This window comes from Buceros rhinoceros, unplaced genomic scaffold, assembly GCF_000710305.1.
Source record: "Buceros rhinoceros silvestris isolate BGI_N320 unplaced genomic scaffold, ASM71030v1 scaffold18045, whole genome shotgun sequence".
Lineage (NCBI taxonomy): Eukaryota > Metazoa > Chordata > Aves > Bucerotiformes > Bucerotidae > Buceros > Buceros rhinoceros.
Window position 1 is genome coordinate 15,690 of NW_010414760.1, and position 15,659 is coordinate 31,348.

General features: G+C 48.7%; 1 protein-coding gene across 1 annotated transcript; it reads left to right on the top strand.

Moving 5' to 3' along the window:
- Positions 1-9,103: 9,103 nt before the first annotated feature.
- Positions 9,104-15,190, top strand: NEURL1B (neuralized E3 ubiquitin protein ligase 1B; the record flags this gene model as incomplete). The annotated part of the gene is made up of 4 exons (XM_010137206.1): positions 9,104-9,664; positions 12,234-12,941; positions 13,900-14,025; positions 14,946-15,190. Coding segments are annotated over 4 exons (1,640 nt in total), but the record flags the coding sequence as incomplete, so codon positions are not given.
- Positions 15,191-15,659: the final 469 nt, after the last annotated feature.

Consider the following 15,659-nt stretch of genomic DNA (forward strand, 5'->3'; position numbering starts at 1 on the left):
TGTAATTAGGAGGGAAAAAAAAGAAGCCCTTAGAAACACTATGAAGAGAGGAGATAAAGACGAAAGAGGCTCCTGTAACAAATTTGAAAGGAAAGTAGCAGGTTTGTTCCTTTTATCATAAGGTTTTTTTGTAAAAAGTTGAAGGCAGAAATGAATGGCCAAGCTCTCCTTTCTACACCTGTAGCATCACTCCGAGCGCTGATCTCGCCCTTCACCTGCAGCTTTTCTTCCTCTGTGGCCCTGGCGCTGGACAGGAAAGTTTTCTTGTGTTAGGACTGAGTGTGGACATGCTCAGCTCACAGTGCTTCTTGGCTCAGGCATCCCGCACCCCACCAGCGCTGCTGGCGGGACACCTCAGCCGTGGCGTGGTACCGGGCGGTAGACACGCAGACCCCGGGAGGGCTCTGACAGCACATCTGATGTACTGGCCTTTCTCCAAACATGCTCTTTGGAGGTGGGAAGGGCATATGTGTAAATTGTATATGGTCTGAATTCAGAGGGATGAAGATAACATAAATACTGGCTTTTAGGGTGTTTTCAGAGAATGTTGCATTGAAAGTGGAGCTCAGTTACCACTATTAGGTTTCAGAACTTTTTTTTTGTCCCTGTTTCACAAGCTGCTCTCCTGGTGCAGTGCCATGACGCTGCTGGTCTGTAGGGGATGGGTGGGTTTCCTGCCTCAGGGAGACAACAAAATTCTTTCCCTCTTTTTGTTCCTGTCTAAGCTGGAAGCGACACATTGACGGGCTGTGGGAAGGATGTGCCAAGCTTCAGCGCTCTTTCCATGAACCCTGTATTGAAACCATGGGATGGAATAAAATTGCTGCTCTGAGGATATTAAGAGGGAATTCATTTCATTCTCCAATTTCATTAAAAGCCATTAACATTGGAATGTCATGGTCACTATTCATAAATCCCCAGTGCAGATGACTTGGTACAGCTGGTCAGAGAAAAGAGGTTCAATGGAAACAAGGAGCCTATTTGCATTAATGGTCATTTCGTGCTCCTCCGGCAGCAAGGGAAGAGGGTGAGGGCATGGACCGTTTCAATGTCAGTGATTACACCACTCACATGTTCTTGTAACGCCAACAAATCACAGTCGTGATTGGAAAAGGAAAACACCGGTTCAGAACAGTGCTTTTTAAACATAAAGCATTGCTTCGAAAACCAGTTCTGAGCTGTTTATACTGTCTGTAGGGGGAAAATTGTCTTGGAATTGAAGAATCAATGAATGGAGAGGAATTGGGGGCAAGGAGACAAACCCAGATTAGTCCTTTAATGTGTGAAAAATACTCCAACCAGAATCTTTTCTGCGTACTGTCATTAATCAGGAATATATGATGGGTCTCCCTCAGACACAACAACAGGGTCTCTCCCTGCCTCAAAGTGAGAGCCATGTGGTGGCCCCAAGCCTTGAGATACCAGCAGCACTCGCTAATACAGCAGGGTTTTATGGTCTGGTGCATTGCTCTTAGGCTGTGTGTGCAGTTTCTAGGAAACAATGAAAATAATAGATCACAAATATAAATATTTCAATCATTGACTGACAAGCTGATGTCAATATGATTTTCATATTCAGTATCACAACCTACAAGTCCTCAGAAACCATTTGTGGAGTTGCTTAAACAGACATCAGCTGCTTACTTCTCATTGCTTTTGATCACTTCCCAAAACTACGTTTTGAACTCTTAAGTTTAGGACTGGAAGATAAAGTGAGCAGGTTGTGCTCCCCAAGTTAAACTTAACTTTCTAGAGAACAGTTTTGCAAAAACATAATACATCAAGTGAGCATTTTGCTCTCCTGGTGCATGAAATCATACGTGTTGCATATGCAGCGTACTAGTGAGAACATACTCCAAAAATTCCTGATAAAAGCTCTAGTGGCAGAATGACTATTTGTGACAAGAAGTTTTTATCTTTAGCTAGTAGCCAAAAGTTTCATCTAGTTTTGCATCCCATATTTTATGACTTCGAAATCCCTGAGATCTCTCAAAGCTCCTTGGCTCGTGAGCGTGGCCTTCTGACTGACATGAGCCAGTGGACTCGGGTGCTGAGCCATATGACGGATTACAATAAGCTGTGCCATTTCCAAGGCTCCTCATCTGTCACGCAGCTGCTTTCATCGCATATGCCGAAGGACTTGAGCAGGGATTACGGCATGAACCCTGCCTGTTCTCCATCCCGCTCCTGCTCGCTCTCGCTCCGTCTCTCATTAACCAAGTCTAAGAATTTGTTACTAGAGTTGCAGACTCATTGACCCAGATTCGCTAATAATATGGGGGAGAGGAGATTTTTTCCCGTGCTTAATCGCTGGCTTCTGTGTATTCTTAGAGCTATTTATATGCAGGAGAACTAAAAGCCTGTAATAAAGATGGGGCCAACTTTGCAGCAAAACTCATGCACGCACACAGTGAGAGGCACAACAGGAGAGAGACGGGCTAGCAGGGAGATGGAAGTGAGTGTGGGTGGGCTTACCTATGCTTGCAAACCCAGCAGTGGATTTTTTTTATTAGGAGACCCTGCTTCTACTGTCTGATCTACAAAACCATACTGGTTTAGCTCAGGGTTCCCCACTTTGCTCTGAAAATGCCACACTGTTGAAGTCATGCACTGTCTTTCTTTGTGTCAGGTTTAATTTCCTTTACCACCAAAACCCAAAGTCAAGCAGAAGGTCTGGAAGCGGGTTGGTGGAGTATTCCCACCTGCTCTGGGAGAGCACTGGCTCTCCCCTGTCTTTGGGGCTCTGTGATCACTTCTAGGTCATGGAAGATTTGCTATCCGCACCTTTCATCCTTGGAGCAGGCCTTCTGTCGTGGTTTATTTTCTGCTTTGAGCCAGCTGGTGGAACTTGGAGAGAGACATTGGTGTTTCAGCTGCACTTGCCATCTTTTGGCTCCGGTGCTAGTGTCATGGTGAGACATTCAGTTAACCAGGAGAGCTAAGGCTGGTGTTGGCTTTCCTGTCAAGGTAACCAATCTTATAAATGGTCTAGCTGACCTTTGTGTTCGCATGAGTTCTCCGCTGTTAAGGGAAGGACTTAATTGGAAAGGAGCAGAGGTGCAAGGGCTTATTTCCTGAGGACGTGGTGGGAGAGAGGGGATGGAGCAGCCTGGAAAATACTGCCGGGTCCTGCTGGAATTGCCCATGTTTGCTCGATTGAGAAAAAGGACCAGAACAAAAGGATTTTGCCTAACGCTGTTGGCAAATACCTTTCTGTTTTCATGGAGGAATGCCTAGAAGACCAAAATTAATGTGTCATTAGCCTCTGCCTAGAAAAAAACAAAAAAAGGATTTTAGCATTCTTTTTAAATCCCCTATAAAACGTTTGGTTTCAAGCATCATCCACAGAAGCAAGAGGGTTTTCTCACTCAGAAATCCTTGTGGAGACAGGCACAGCTTGATTTTCCAAGCTAAAGTCAATCCTTCTGCAAGGGATTTTTCCTGAGCTGTTTTGCAGAGAAATATGTTATATGTCCTTTAGATATCTGCGTTGAGAGTTACCTCAGTGCTACAACACACCTTCTTTTAATGAAAAAAAAACTTCTGTCTTTTCTCCTCCCCTCCTTCCCAAATTAGCCTCTTCAAAAATGTCACATTTCCTGCAATTCACTACAGGCTCTTCAGTCTCCCCTTAACGGCTTAATTCCTGTATCTCTCTGTTGCAAGTGAACCATGTGAGGTTTTTTAACTCCCTGGAAATTTGTCTCAGGTTAGAGGACTGGGCAGGGAGACCTTTACAATTAAAGCAGGGCTCTGGACTGGTCATGCAAACCACGGGATTTTAAAAAGGGGATGTTTATTGATTGTCAAATTTTCCTGTGTTTGAGGCAGCAGGATATTCAGAAATGAGGCCAATTTTCTGTAGCAGCCTTATAGTGGATTTGGTAGCCCAACTTTACAAATTGACACTGGTAACTGTGGAATAGGTGACACCAGTGCTTCCCACAGAGCTCCCCGACACATTTTCTGTATTTAAAAAACCCTCAAATGTCCAGCAGTGCACTAAATTCATACGTGAACAGATTTTTATCTCTTGTTCTCAGAAGAAAAGATCATGTTGGAGCAGAATCCTGTTTCCTGTTACTGTTGATGTTTGTTATCTGCAGTAACAGCCTAGCCTGCTTCTTCCAGCTGCCGGCAAGGCTCCAGCGCACGTGCCTGCGGGTGGCTGCCTCGTCTCCGGCAGTAAAGATGCCGTGGGATGAGCATGGTGAGGACTCTGCTTTTACTGGACCACACAGTGATTGACTTTTGGTCTGCAAGGGTGGTGCCTACAAGCCTGTGAGCGTGCAGTAAACTTGACCTCCTTGTCCCCACCTGTTGGGATTTTCCTGGTGCTGAGCAGAAGTCACCTGCCTCCTCTCTGCAGACGCCTCGTTTAATGTTCAACAGGGTTGTCACAGCAGCAGTGACCTAACTATCTACTGTAATAGGAAAACGTTCTAGTGTGACAGATAAAGCTGGGGCCATAAAGATAACATGGAGGTGTGTTAGGTGGATTCTCTTGGACCTGTGCAACGAGCATTAATGGATTGTTTTCGGGATGCGTGCTGCTACCTTTCAGCTTTTGAACAACATGTGAGCTGTTCACCCATGGAGTAGTGGTGCCAATAATTTCTGTTCCCTTGACATCCTTATCTGGTATACATCCCCGTTTGGCACTGGGCTGCCCCGCGATCTGCTTGCCTTGTGATCCTGTGTGTCTTTTGTCATGGATTTTCTTGATGGGGGTCCTCAGGAAAGGGCTGTGGGAGCCAGGGAATGTCCTTTGATGCAGCAGCCGTAGAGTTAATACAGATGTGGATTTACTGTGGTGCATCAGGAGGGCAGTTCTCTCCTCTTCCTCACCTCCCTCAGTCTGCCCTCACCGTAGCTCTCTGAGGTGGCTCCGGTCTCCTTGAACGTTATTCTCTTCTCCCTCATTTTAGGGCTTGCTGTGGTATTATTCCTGCCTGGCTTGTCAGGGCAAGTGAAGACAGGATCAGTCTGGCTTAAGGTCAACTCCGCAGCTAAGCAGCTTCCTCCATCCCGCGCCCTGGAGAGCAGCAGCCTTGGAGAGGGCTCTTGTTCTGAATTTTGTCTGCTGCTGTCAGTGGGATTACAGTGCCACAGCAATCCTGTTGCTGTGAGCAAACGGGTGAAAAAAAAAATTATTTTTAGAACTGGAACCATGATAAATATGTGAAATTTGTCCAGTCTGCCTGCTGTACCTTTTTGAAATGCAAAGTGCGTGTTTGCTAAAACACCTTTCTCCAAAGGTCAGCTTAACCTAAGAAATGAATGTGCTGGCCTTTTGGAAAGCAGGGGAAGTTCAGATGTGTGATAGCTACTTGCAGTTGAGAGCAAGGGTCCCCATAATCCAAATCTATTTCAGTGCAGCCCATGTGACACCGTCAGGATGTGGATGGAAATGCTGCCTTGCTAAAAGGGTTTCTTCTGCAGGTTTCCCTGCAATGGAGCCCAGCTTCATTGTTAATCCTTTAGCTCAGCTTTGTCTTCCTTTTTCCTGCCTTACTTCGTATTTGCTGAAGCCCCTCTCATGCATTTGAGGGACTTGTGCTACAAGCATCATGTTTGCAGTTGCTTGAGAGTAGGAACAAAAAATAGAAAACTCTGGAATGAAAAGAAGCAAATTGCTGGATGGGACCTCAAGACATCACCCAGGGGGGCCCGGTGGGTTTGTGTCCCGTTTGATGATCTAGCCAGCCTGCTGACATGCTTACAGGGCTCAGGGATCGAAGTATTTGAGAACCTTACAATTTTTAATCCTTTTAGTTTCCTGTGGAGTGGAGGAATACTATTACTCTCTCTTAGGCAGGGAAGTGAGGCATAAGGAGAAATCACTTGCTCAAAGTGTTGTAGGAATCTCATAGCTGAAAAAAGAGTTGACATAACATCAGGCGCCCTTGGGTAGGGTGGTATTTCTGCCACGAGCTTGGCTGTAGTTATCCCACTGATGGTCTTTCGGGTAGGAAAGCACAGACAGGAGAGGGGAGGGTTTGGAGAAATAGCAGAGGGACTGAAATGTGATCCAAACGGTGGAAGCCAAGGCGCAGATTAGGGCATTTCAAAGGCACGAACATCCTGTTGAGCTTGCCGAGTCCCTGTCGGTACCTAATGAGTAAAGCACATGCCCAAGATCAGCTTCAGACGTCTTTCAGTGAGAAAGTTCTGCCTGCCCTGCCCTGGGTTTGTCAGGCTTTATTCCTGATGGCAGCCGGCAGGTGTTCACGCAAGGGGGGAATGGCGTTATAAATAAGTGATCCATTCATTTCCTTCTGGAGACTTTCCTATTGTTTAGCTACAATATGCTTTCCTGGTTTTCAAAAAACAAAACAAAACAAAGCCAAACCCTGGCCCCAAGTTCCTCTCTGGCAGGGCGGACCCAAAGCTGTGTTTGAAGTGGGTGCCCATGCCATTGCTCTTCCGTCCGCTGTGCTGCTGTCACTGTCACTCCGGCCTTGGTCCTCTGCGCTTTCAAAAAGCGGTGTGAGAAGTGTCTGTCCGGGGGCTGTGCCAGAGAGCATCGTGTCTCGCCGTGCTCAGTCTTCACGCGTCTCTTCTCCAGCAGGTCGATCTGGTGCTGCACCGGGGGGTGGAAAGCAGGGGATTCTTGTGACACAGAGAGAACAAAAGCTCTCTCTCACAGGGGAGTTGTTTTTAACAATTTTAGGAAAAAATGCAGCTCAGCGGATTATAAAATGAGGGATTCTCTATGCAGGGAGGCTGTTGCCCAGCAAGGCGGGGTGTGGTGTGAAAGAGCAGCACTGAGCCCACTGGGTCCCGCTGGAGCCCCTCAGAGGCTGTCCCTGCAGCGTTCGACCGTGGCTTTGCTTAACCCACATCCCAGCTGAAAGGCACAAACGCTCTGTGAATCCAGATGAAAAATGGGGAACTGGTGTGGGAAAGTGGGGCCAGGAGAGGACGGACCCCTCGCTGCTCAGGGTCACTCGCTCAGCACTACGTGCTGACTGCGTTCATGCCACCATGCCTCTCACTGCTAAGGAAACCCCAAACCGTATTTCCTCTCGGCAGCAGCAGCATTTGTTGGGAACATTTGCAGGCAGACACATGGAGCAGCACCCACATGAGCTGCGGGTGGGTCTGTGCTGTGAGCAGCCATCTTCTGCATTTTAGTTCTTCAGGAGGCAAGAAATGAGATTTCTCCTAGGAATACCCAAGAGAAATACCTATACTTCTTGCGAGCATGGCCAAGGCTGACCCTGCAGACCCAGGGAAGCCCCTCCTGCATTGGGAGAGCCGAGGGGGAAGGGCTGGCCCGAGGTGCCAAGCAGGGGTACTGCCCCAAGGGAGATTTAACACCCGGGGGGCTTCTCTCCTCCCCATCTCCCCCAGGACTCTGCCTTCATGGCCCTGGCATGGCAATGGCAAAGCCCCCACTGGTGTAAGAGCAAGGATGTATTTATTTACATTAAAGTACAACGGGATTAACCATTACCCTGTGCTACACGGCGGTGAGCACGCACAGTGTGAATTAAGGGATACAAAAGACCTTTTATTCAGCCGCTGTGTTCGCCTGTCATAATTTGGGATTGTCATTTTTGACTTGATGCAAACAGGATCTTTTTGCCTTCGTAGCTCTTTGTCTCCTGTTGCAGATGCCTGATTTCATGGGCTGATCCTGTGTTCAGATCTTGTCTCTTTTCTTGGTTGTTTAGAGCTCTCTGAGTTCAGACACAAATGCAAGCCCCAGCCGCTCGCTGCTCTCCCTGCTTGCTTTTCCTTGCAAAAAAAGGTGTCACAGCTGCAGCTCTGCTGCTAGCTTTCCCAGCTGAGCTCCCAGCATCTTCTGGTGTTTCTTTCCAAGGAAGGAAAGTGTCACAAAATCCTCCCCTTACCACGAAGCGAAGCCAAGGATTGCACGGAGGGAGGAAGCAGCTTGAAGGAAGGGCCAGGCAGGCAGCTTCTAAAGTTCGAACGTGGCAAAATATTTCAAAATAAATGTGTGCATGTGATGCAGTTGACTTTGAGCACCCAGGAGGCCTTCCATTTCTCCTTTAAAAATCTACAAAGCCAGCTGCAAAGAGGAGGAGAGGTGGAGTGGGTGGGAAATGCCTGTAACACGGTGGTCGTGGTGGTCATGGTCCTGAAGCCTGGAGCAAGACCCATGTGTTCAGGGATATGCAAAAGAGATTGTCTCCACCACAGGGAACTTATAGCTAAGCTTTAGGATCGAAAGTGGAGCTTTTTTCATTTCTGCTTCATGCTTGTGTGAACTTCACTTTAGGCCCCAAATCTGATTTTCTTGAAATTGGTCTTGAAATTGCTATTGACTTTAAATGCTGCAAGATCTCACCCATAAATTCTCCTTCTCCCATCTGTAAAACGAGGATGGCAGGATTTCTGTGCCATCTGTGGTACTGTGAAGCTGAAAACAATCATCATTTATAAAGTGCTTTGAGCTCAAGTGGGAGGTTCTGTGTAAGGGCAAGGCTTTGTGGGATGAAAAGTTCCTTAAGGTGCCAGTTGCATCTGCTGTCTGAACCAGGGGCTGAGTTGAATGTTTTAGAAGAACAGTCTGCTGATGCAGAGGTAGTACTCCAGCTGCTAAGTGTTTCAGTTTATTTGTGTTACTAAATTAAGGAACAGAGAACGCAGTGGCTGCATGTCCAACAAAAACCAGTATCCCACATCCGCATTCATCTTGAGCACCTCTGATGTGAACAGTGTTCTCAGAGACGGCGTGACTGCGGTCACCAGCTGCTGATTGAACAGCACAACCATTGCAAATAGGAAACTTGGAGCTGCAGTCACAAGCGTTAGGTCTTTCGAGTGCAATAGGATGCATCTGATGGGAACAAAAGGATGTTCATTTTCATCCAGCTTTGCAGGGCATAGAAGGGAAGTTGCCTAACCTTTGCTCCAAGAGCCACATTTGCCTTATATTTGCGTAATGCTGAGGGCCAAATTGGTGCAACAAACAGCAGATGGTGGCCAAGTACAACATTTTAAGATTAAATAGTGCGGTTTCCAGTGAGTAATGAAAGCACATGTGGAAAGCCAATTGCAGTTGCAAGGGCTGAGCTGACACAAGACTCAGGTCAAGCACTTCTGACGGAGCTGCTGGTTTCTCTTTCTGCAGACACAAGCCACCAGACCCGCTCCGTCTCCAGCCGCCCCTACTACAGTTTGCCCAACAGCAGCCATGAGAGACGCTCGGTCCTTGCTATCATGGAGCCGCCGCGTTTCCATTCCCAAGCCAAAGGCAAGAACGTGCGTCTGGACACTCACTCCCGCAAGGCCACACGGAGGAACAGTTTCTGCAATGGCGTCACCTTCACCAACCGGCCCATCCACCTCTACGAGAAAGTTAGGCTGAAGCTGGTGGCTGTACACCACGGCTGGAGCGGGGCCCTACGCTTTGGCTTCACCATCCATGACCCATCGCAGATGAGCTCTGACGAGATACCAAAGTACGCCTGCCCAGACCTAGTGACCCGACCTGGATACTGGGCCAAAGCTTTGCCAGAGAGGTTTGCTGTGAGAGACAATATCTTGGCCTTCTGGGTTGACCGTCACGGGAGAGTCTTCTACAGTATTAATGATGAGGAGCCAATATTGTTTCACTGTGGTATTAAAGTTTCCGGTCCTCTCTGGGCACTCATAGACGTCTATGGAATTACCCATGAAGTGCAGATATTAGGTAAGTGTGTGTTTTGGCCCATGGCTTGCTCTTCTGGTTGCTCTTTCCATGGATGCATGATCATGTAGAAAAGACTCATCATCTATCTGGTTGATCACTACTACAGGACACTTAAGAAAGATAATTTACTGTTGGTTTTGTACCTCAAATTAACCACTTGTCTTTCCTAGCTACCAGTTACCGCCAGTCCACTGGAGAACTACTACCCGTTCCCCAAGAGTTTCCTGGCACCCTTTCCCAGCCCTTCTCTCAACTCCTGTCCTCAGTCCCCACCTAGGCTGTTTGAAAAGCTGTTTGCAGTCATGATCTGACTTAGCCTTCCCTTACACATGAGCATCACTGTGTGTCTGCAAAGCACCAGCTGCAGCACAGGATGCAGCCCGCCAGCTGAAGAGTGATGATGAAATGTAGTGCAACCCCCTCTGTGCTTCAGGATCCTTGTCACCGCGTGCCACAGCTCCCCTCCCCTAAGCAGATCACTGTATTTGGATGGTACTGGCTGATTCACAGGTGTCATCCTTGGGGAGCAAGGATGCTGCAAGAGGGGATGAATTTGTTCCCATTAGCAAACCAGGCCAATTGCCATGGAGTGACTTCCCTTCTGTGACTTTTATAGCACTGAAATTTCACAGGAATTCAGTGCTAGGTGGAGTGTTTTGAACTGGTCTCCACCACAGGGAATCATGTTAAAGTACAAGAGTGTTGCTCTTTCCTGGAGGCTCCTAGGAGCTGATTTAGTTTTAATAGCCAAACCAAGCTGCACCTGCTCAAGGGGGTGGTGCCTCCATCTTCGCACCGAGCAGACACCAACAGTAGGCTGTGAAATGGTTAGTCCTTTGGGCAGGCAGCTTCATCCCATATTCTTCCCAATGGTACCAACTATTTTGCAGGCGAGAAAGCTACATGTAAGCAACACTTTGCCCTGTCTTCCCAGCCTCAAATGTGTAGTTAAACCTTACCAGTAGCTTATCCTGTAATCTCAGTTGCGATGCACTCCAGCCACCGGTGCTCAGCACAGGGGTGAAGGAGCATTTGCTGTATTGGCCAGTGCAGCTGCATCACCAGAGCAGTCCTTCTTCCTCATGGCATTATAGCTAGAAAAATAAAATGCAGCTTATTTCTGCCCTTCAACCCCCAGTCCTCCCTGCAGCATCTAAGTGTGCAGAGTGAAAGACGCAGCCTGAGGGCACCTATACTCTCATCTTTTTTTTATCAAAGTACCAAGCCTTACAAACTGCCCCAGGAACCAGGGTGATGCTCAGCCATCTGGGGCATCAGGGGACTCAGCTGCAGAGGTGGTGGTGCCATAGCAGACATGGTTGTCTCTCTCTCATCTTCCCAAAATTCTGCAATTCGAGAAAGCTCTGAAATATAGCTCAAATACAGATGCACTAAATGCATCTTGCAGCACCATGAAGCCTGGATGTGTCTTACTCCTCTGCGGGAGCATTTTGTGCCAGATACCCTGTGCTTGCTAGAAGCAGCTGGTGCAGTCATCAGCCTACACTGGTGGCCTCTCCTGCATGGGCTTCTGTGCAAAGGCAGCCTTTGCTCTGTGGCTGCTGGATGGATTTGGGTGTTTTCCCCTTCTTTGGTGATTCTCTCCTCCAAGGAGCAGGCAGTCTTGGTGCTGGGATGCTTGTCCCCTCTGCATCTTTGAGAAGACCAGGTGTCGTCTTCATTCACACACACACTCTCAACTTCCACGTGCTTCAACTTTGCTCAGCTGGTTAATGCCTTACCTTCGGAGTGGAGTGTCCAAGCCTCCCTGGGCAGCGCTGGAGGTAGAAGGATGGGCACTCCTGAACCTCCCCACACCTTTAAATCCTCTCTCCAGTCTGGCATGGCATGGCCAAGGTGAAAATCTGGGAAATTAATTAAGAGTCAACATCCTGACTTTCCCTTTGTTGTGAAAGGGGAAAATAACTCTCTGCTGTAAAAATCCTCTTTTTAACACCTACAACAAGTAGCTTTTGTGACAAGCTCTCAGTTCAAAATCTCTGTAGTGGTGTGAACACCCCTGAGATATGAGGCTTGAGATCTTGTAAAATGACCTCTCTCAGACACACCTATGCCTAGACACCTCACAGCTGTAAGGCAAGGACAAGAACTGTGACAAGAATCTCTCTTCATGCTTGTGCTCCTTTGCCCATCCCTGTGTTTTGGATTCATCTTGCACGAGACCTTTGGACAAATTACTGAGAAAATTCCTTCTTTTCCAGAGCAACCTCAAAGCTATTAGACCCCTCTACTGAGGAAGTTGTAGGACCACACTGGTTTACAGTTTTTGCCAGTTCACCAGTGTAAGGAGCTCCCAGATTACATGGGAACTTCGTAACACTTGCTTCTCCTCAGCTAGTGCCAAGATTTTCTCTGCTTGCTCCACATGCGACTAACCACCAGTAGCTGTTCATTAGTGGTTGACCTCTGGCTAATTTTTCCATTGTTTTTTGATTCAGAGTAACAGAATTCAGATAATCTGTAGGCTGAAATAATAACAATTGTAACCATAAAAGTAGGCAATTTTTTCTTGACTCTAATGTCCATTATCACTGGGTTTATCTCACAGATAGCATGTTTGCAGAGACCATGACCACTGCCCGTCTCAGCACTGCCCGTCTCAGCACTTGCCTTCCGCAGAGCAACCATGATTCAGCCAACTTCAATAACAACGAATTGGAGAATAACCAAGTGGTGGCCAAAATTGCAAACCTAAATCTAAGCCGGGTTCCAGGACTTGCGACAGACAACCACATCATCCCCTGTTGCCCAAACCGACGGCAGCGTGCCCAGGGGGTCCCAGCCTTCCTGGACACAGACCTGCGATTCCACCCCACCCGCGGACCTGACATCACCTTTTCTCAGGACCGCATGGTTGCGTGCACCAACTGGCAAGAAAGCAATAGGACTTTGGTGTTTTCTGACCGGCCTTTGCACATTGGTGAAAGCCTCTTTGTGGAAGTAGGACATCTTGGGTTGCCGTACTACGGAGCCCTTTCATTTGGCATCACTTCTTGTGATCCGAGTACTTTACGGACAAATGAGCTCCCAGCAGATCCAGACATTCTCTTGGACCGCAAGGAGTACTGGGTGGTTTACCGAGCGTTCCCAGTCCTCAACAGCGGTGACATCCTCAGTTTCATGGTCTTGCCGAATGGAGAGGTGCACCACGGGGTGAATGGAGCCAGCCGAGGAATGCTAATGTGCGTGGACACCTCACAATCTCTCTGGGTGTTTTTTACAATCCACGGTGTAATCAACCAGCTCAAAATATTGGGTAAGTGCAGCCAAAAGAAATGATAGTGGGAGGCACATGGGTGGTGACGTTTCCTGGGCTAGAATGGGAGCTACGGGTTTGCGCTCTTTCTTTAGCAGGTGCTCACTGATGTGAGTAAGCAGCTCCTGATCTCACCTTGTGTTTGCAAACAAGAGTGAGCAAGTCGTGGTAGCTGTCACATAGATGTATGCAGCCTGTATAAGTATCCAGAAAATCATGAGACTTGTGAGATAAAATAAGCAGCAGGTATGGAGGCAGGGGTGGCTGTGAGGGGAACAGCTGGTTTGCAGAAGGCGAGTATAAACCCACTGTTCCAGACAACAGGGATTAAACTCCTGCCTTGGTAAGGACGATGATTTTTATGAGCTCAGCTCTGGTTTAAGCATGTGTGTTGCTGATGGACAGTAATCGCTCCCCAAGCACTGCCACGGCTCAGGTGTCAGATGTCACTTTTGATCTATGATGACAGATTACAGTGTTTCTCCTTTCCTCTTGTTTAGGATGCTGTCAGAAAAGCAGATGTTGATGACTTTGTAAAGCAGGTTTTTCTCATTTAAAGCAATGCCCTTTCCTATCTGCTGCTGACCTGGCAGTGAGGCAGTGATAGCTTGAGGCCGCTGCTGCTGCTGGAGAGATCAGGACTGCAAGGGGGTGGGGACTGCAGGGCAAGTGGGTTTGCACCCCAGATGATGGCTGTCAGATAACCTGGTGCTTGCTTCACTGAAGCACTGATCAGAAATCGTACAATGACATAGCGAGCTGCAGGCCATGGAGGTCATGTCCAAAATCATGCACCTGTATTGTTGCTAAGGGGCAGCACTGAACTCAGCAGCTGGACTTTCTCCTAAAGCACCATGTGCACGTGGAGTAGGAGCGACTCACTGGGCTGAGGGACATTTAGCTGGGGTTTGGGCGTCCGCTGGCCTGGCAGTGGCTCAGCTCTCTCCTGTGTTTGCAGGCACTGTGCAGTCCAGCCCAGTGACCGTCTCTCCCTCAGGATCCCCTGGTGGCTCGCAGTACGACAGCGACTCGGACATGGCCTTCAGCGTCAACAGGTCGTCATCTGCTTCAGAGTCATCGCTCGGTAAGGAGAGCCTGACCCTTGGCACCCGGCTGCGCCGTGGCAGGAATCTGAGACAGATCTGGGCTATGCAAGACAGCAGGGCAAGGTCAGGGGGGAGGTGTTACAGCTCCTGGGAGGCCAACAGAAATAATTGGAAGAAAGGCCAGACTGGATGAAGCTTTGAGCAACCTGCTCTAGTGGAAGGTGTCCCTGCCCATGGCAGGGGGTTGGAATTAGATGATCTTTAAGGACCCATCCAACCCAAACCATTCTATGATTCTGTGAAAACACAAAGAGGTGGGAAGCTTTTCACTATCTGAAGACGGGCTGCGTGTTGCTTCCTGCTCAGTCAATCTGTCCAATGAAGGAGGTCCCTGTAGGGCTGCCCTTGCTGCAGCAGCAGTGCTGCGGTAGCGGTGGGTGCATTATCGTGTCTGGGGGTCTTACTGCACCCAGACTGCTGCATTCTGCACTGCCAAGGCTGTACAGCCGGAAGGATGTCCACGTGAACACTCACGTGCTGGTGTTTGGATCTCAGGCAGACAGCCCTGGGTGCTCTGCCCGGTACTGTCCCCAGCACATGCTGCCATTGCGCTGTGCCACAGCCACCTGGCATGACCGGTGAGATGCGAGAGCCCCCTTCATGGAGCACAGCACCTTTGGGGAGAGCGAGGTTCCACTCACCCGCACCACAAAATGGGTGTGCAAAGGAAGCCCAGGTGACCCATGCTTTGTGCCGTAGGAAGAGGGATGGCAGGCTCTGCCCGGAGCTGTGCCTCTGCTGCCAATTAGAATACGCTGGGGTCTGTTTGACGTAACAAACCAGGCAACGACTAGGGAAGGAAGAGCCTTAAAAAATTATCTGGAGGGGGTGTGTGTTGTACTTTGTCAGGTCTGCACCATCCTGGTACCAAATGACTTTGTTCCTTTCTCCTTTGCAGTGACTGCTCCCAGCTCTCCCCTGAGTCCCCCCATCTCTCCTGTCTTCCCCCCTCCGGAGCCATCAAGCAGCAGGAACGGGGAATGCACCGTTTGCTTTGACAGCGAGGTGGACACGGTGATCTACACCTGCGGACACATGTGCCTCTGCAACACCTGCGGTCTTAAGCTGAAGAAGCAGCTCAATGCCTGCTGCCCAATCTGCCGACGGGTCATCAAAGATGTTATTAAAATATACCGCCCTTAGCGCCCGCCTCGGGCTGTAGGAAGGGGGAACGCCGCTAGCAGTAACCATGCCTTTCCGTCCCTGCTTATGGGTTATCATGCTGGTCAGTCGTTATCAAGTGGCTCGTTATCTGTGTTTCCTTATTTGACTGGTAGGGCACAATTCAGGGATAAAATTGAGCTGAGGATCACTTGGGGCCCAAAGGCACAGCTGCCGTGTGCCCATGGGTAAATCCAGCGAATCGTGGTCTGTACCCAACCCAGCTGCAAATGAGAAATTTCCTGTGCAAAGGCTCTTTATTTCCTCCTCCTTTAGAGAAGGAGGCTCGCGGTGGTGCGGATCGGGAAGGGGAGGTTGCCACTTTGTCAGTGCCGGCTGTCACTGGGCTTCCTATCCCCAAAAACGCAACAGCTCTGGGCTGCTGCCTGGTGGTTGTGCTGTGGTGGAACAAAATTAGGACAGGGCACATTGAGAGGGTTCAAAGTGGACA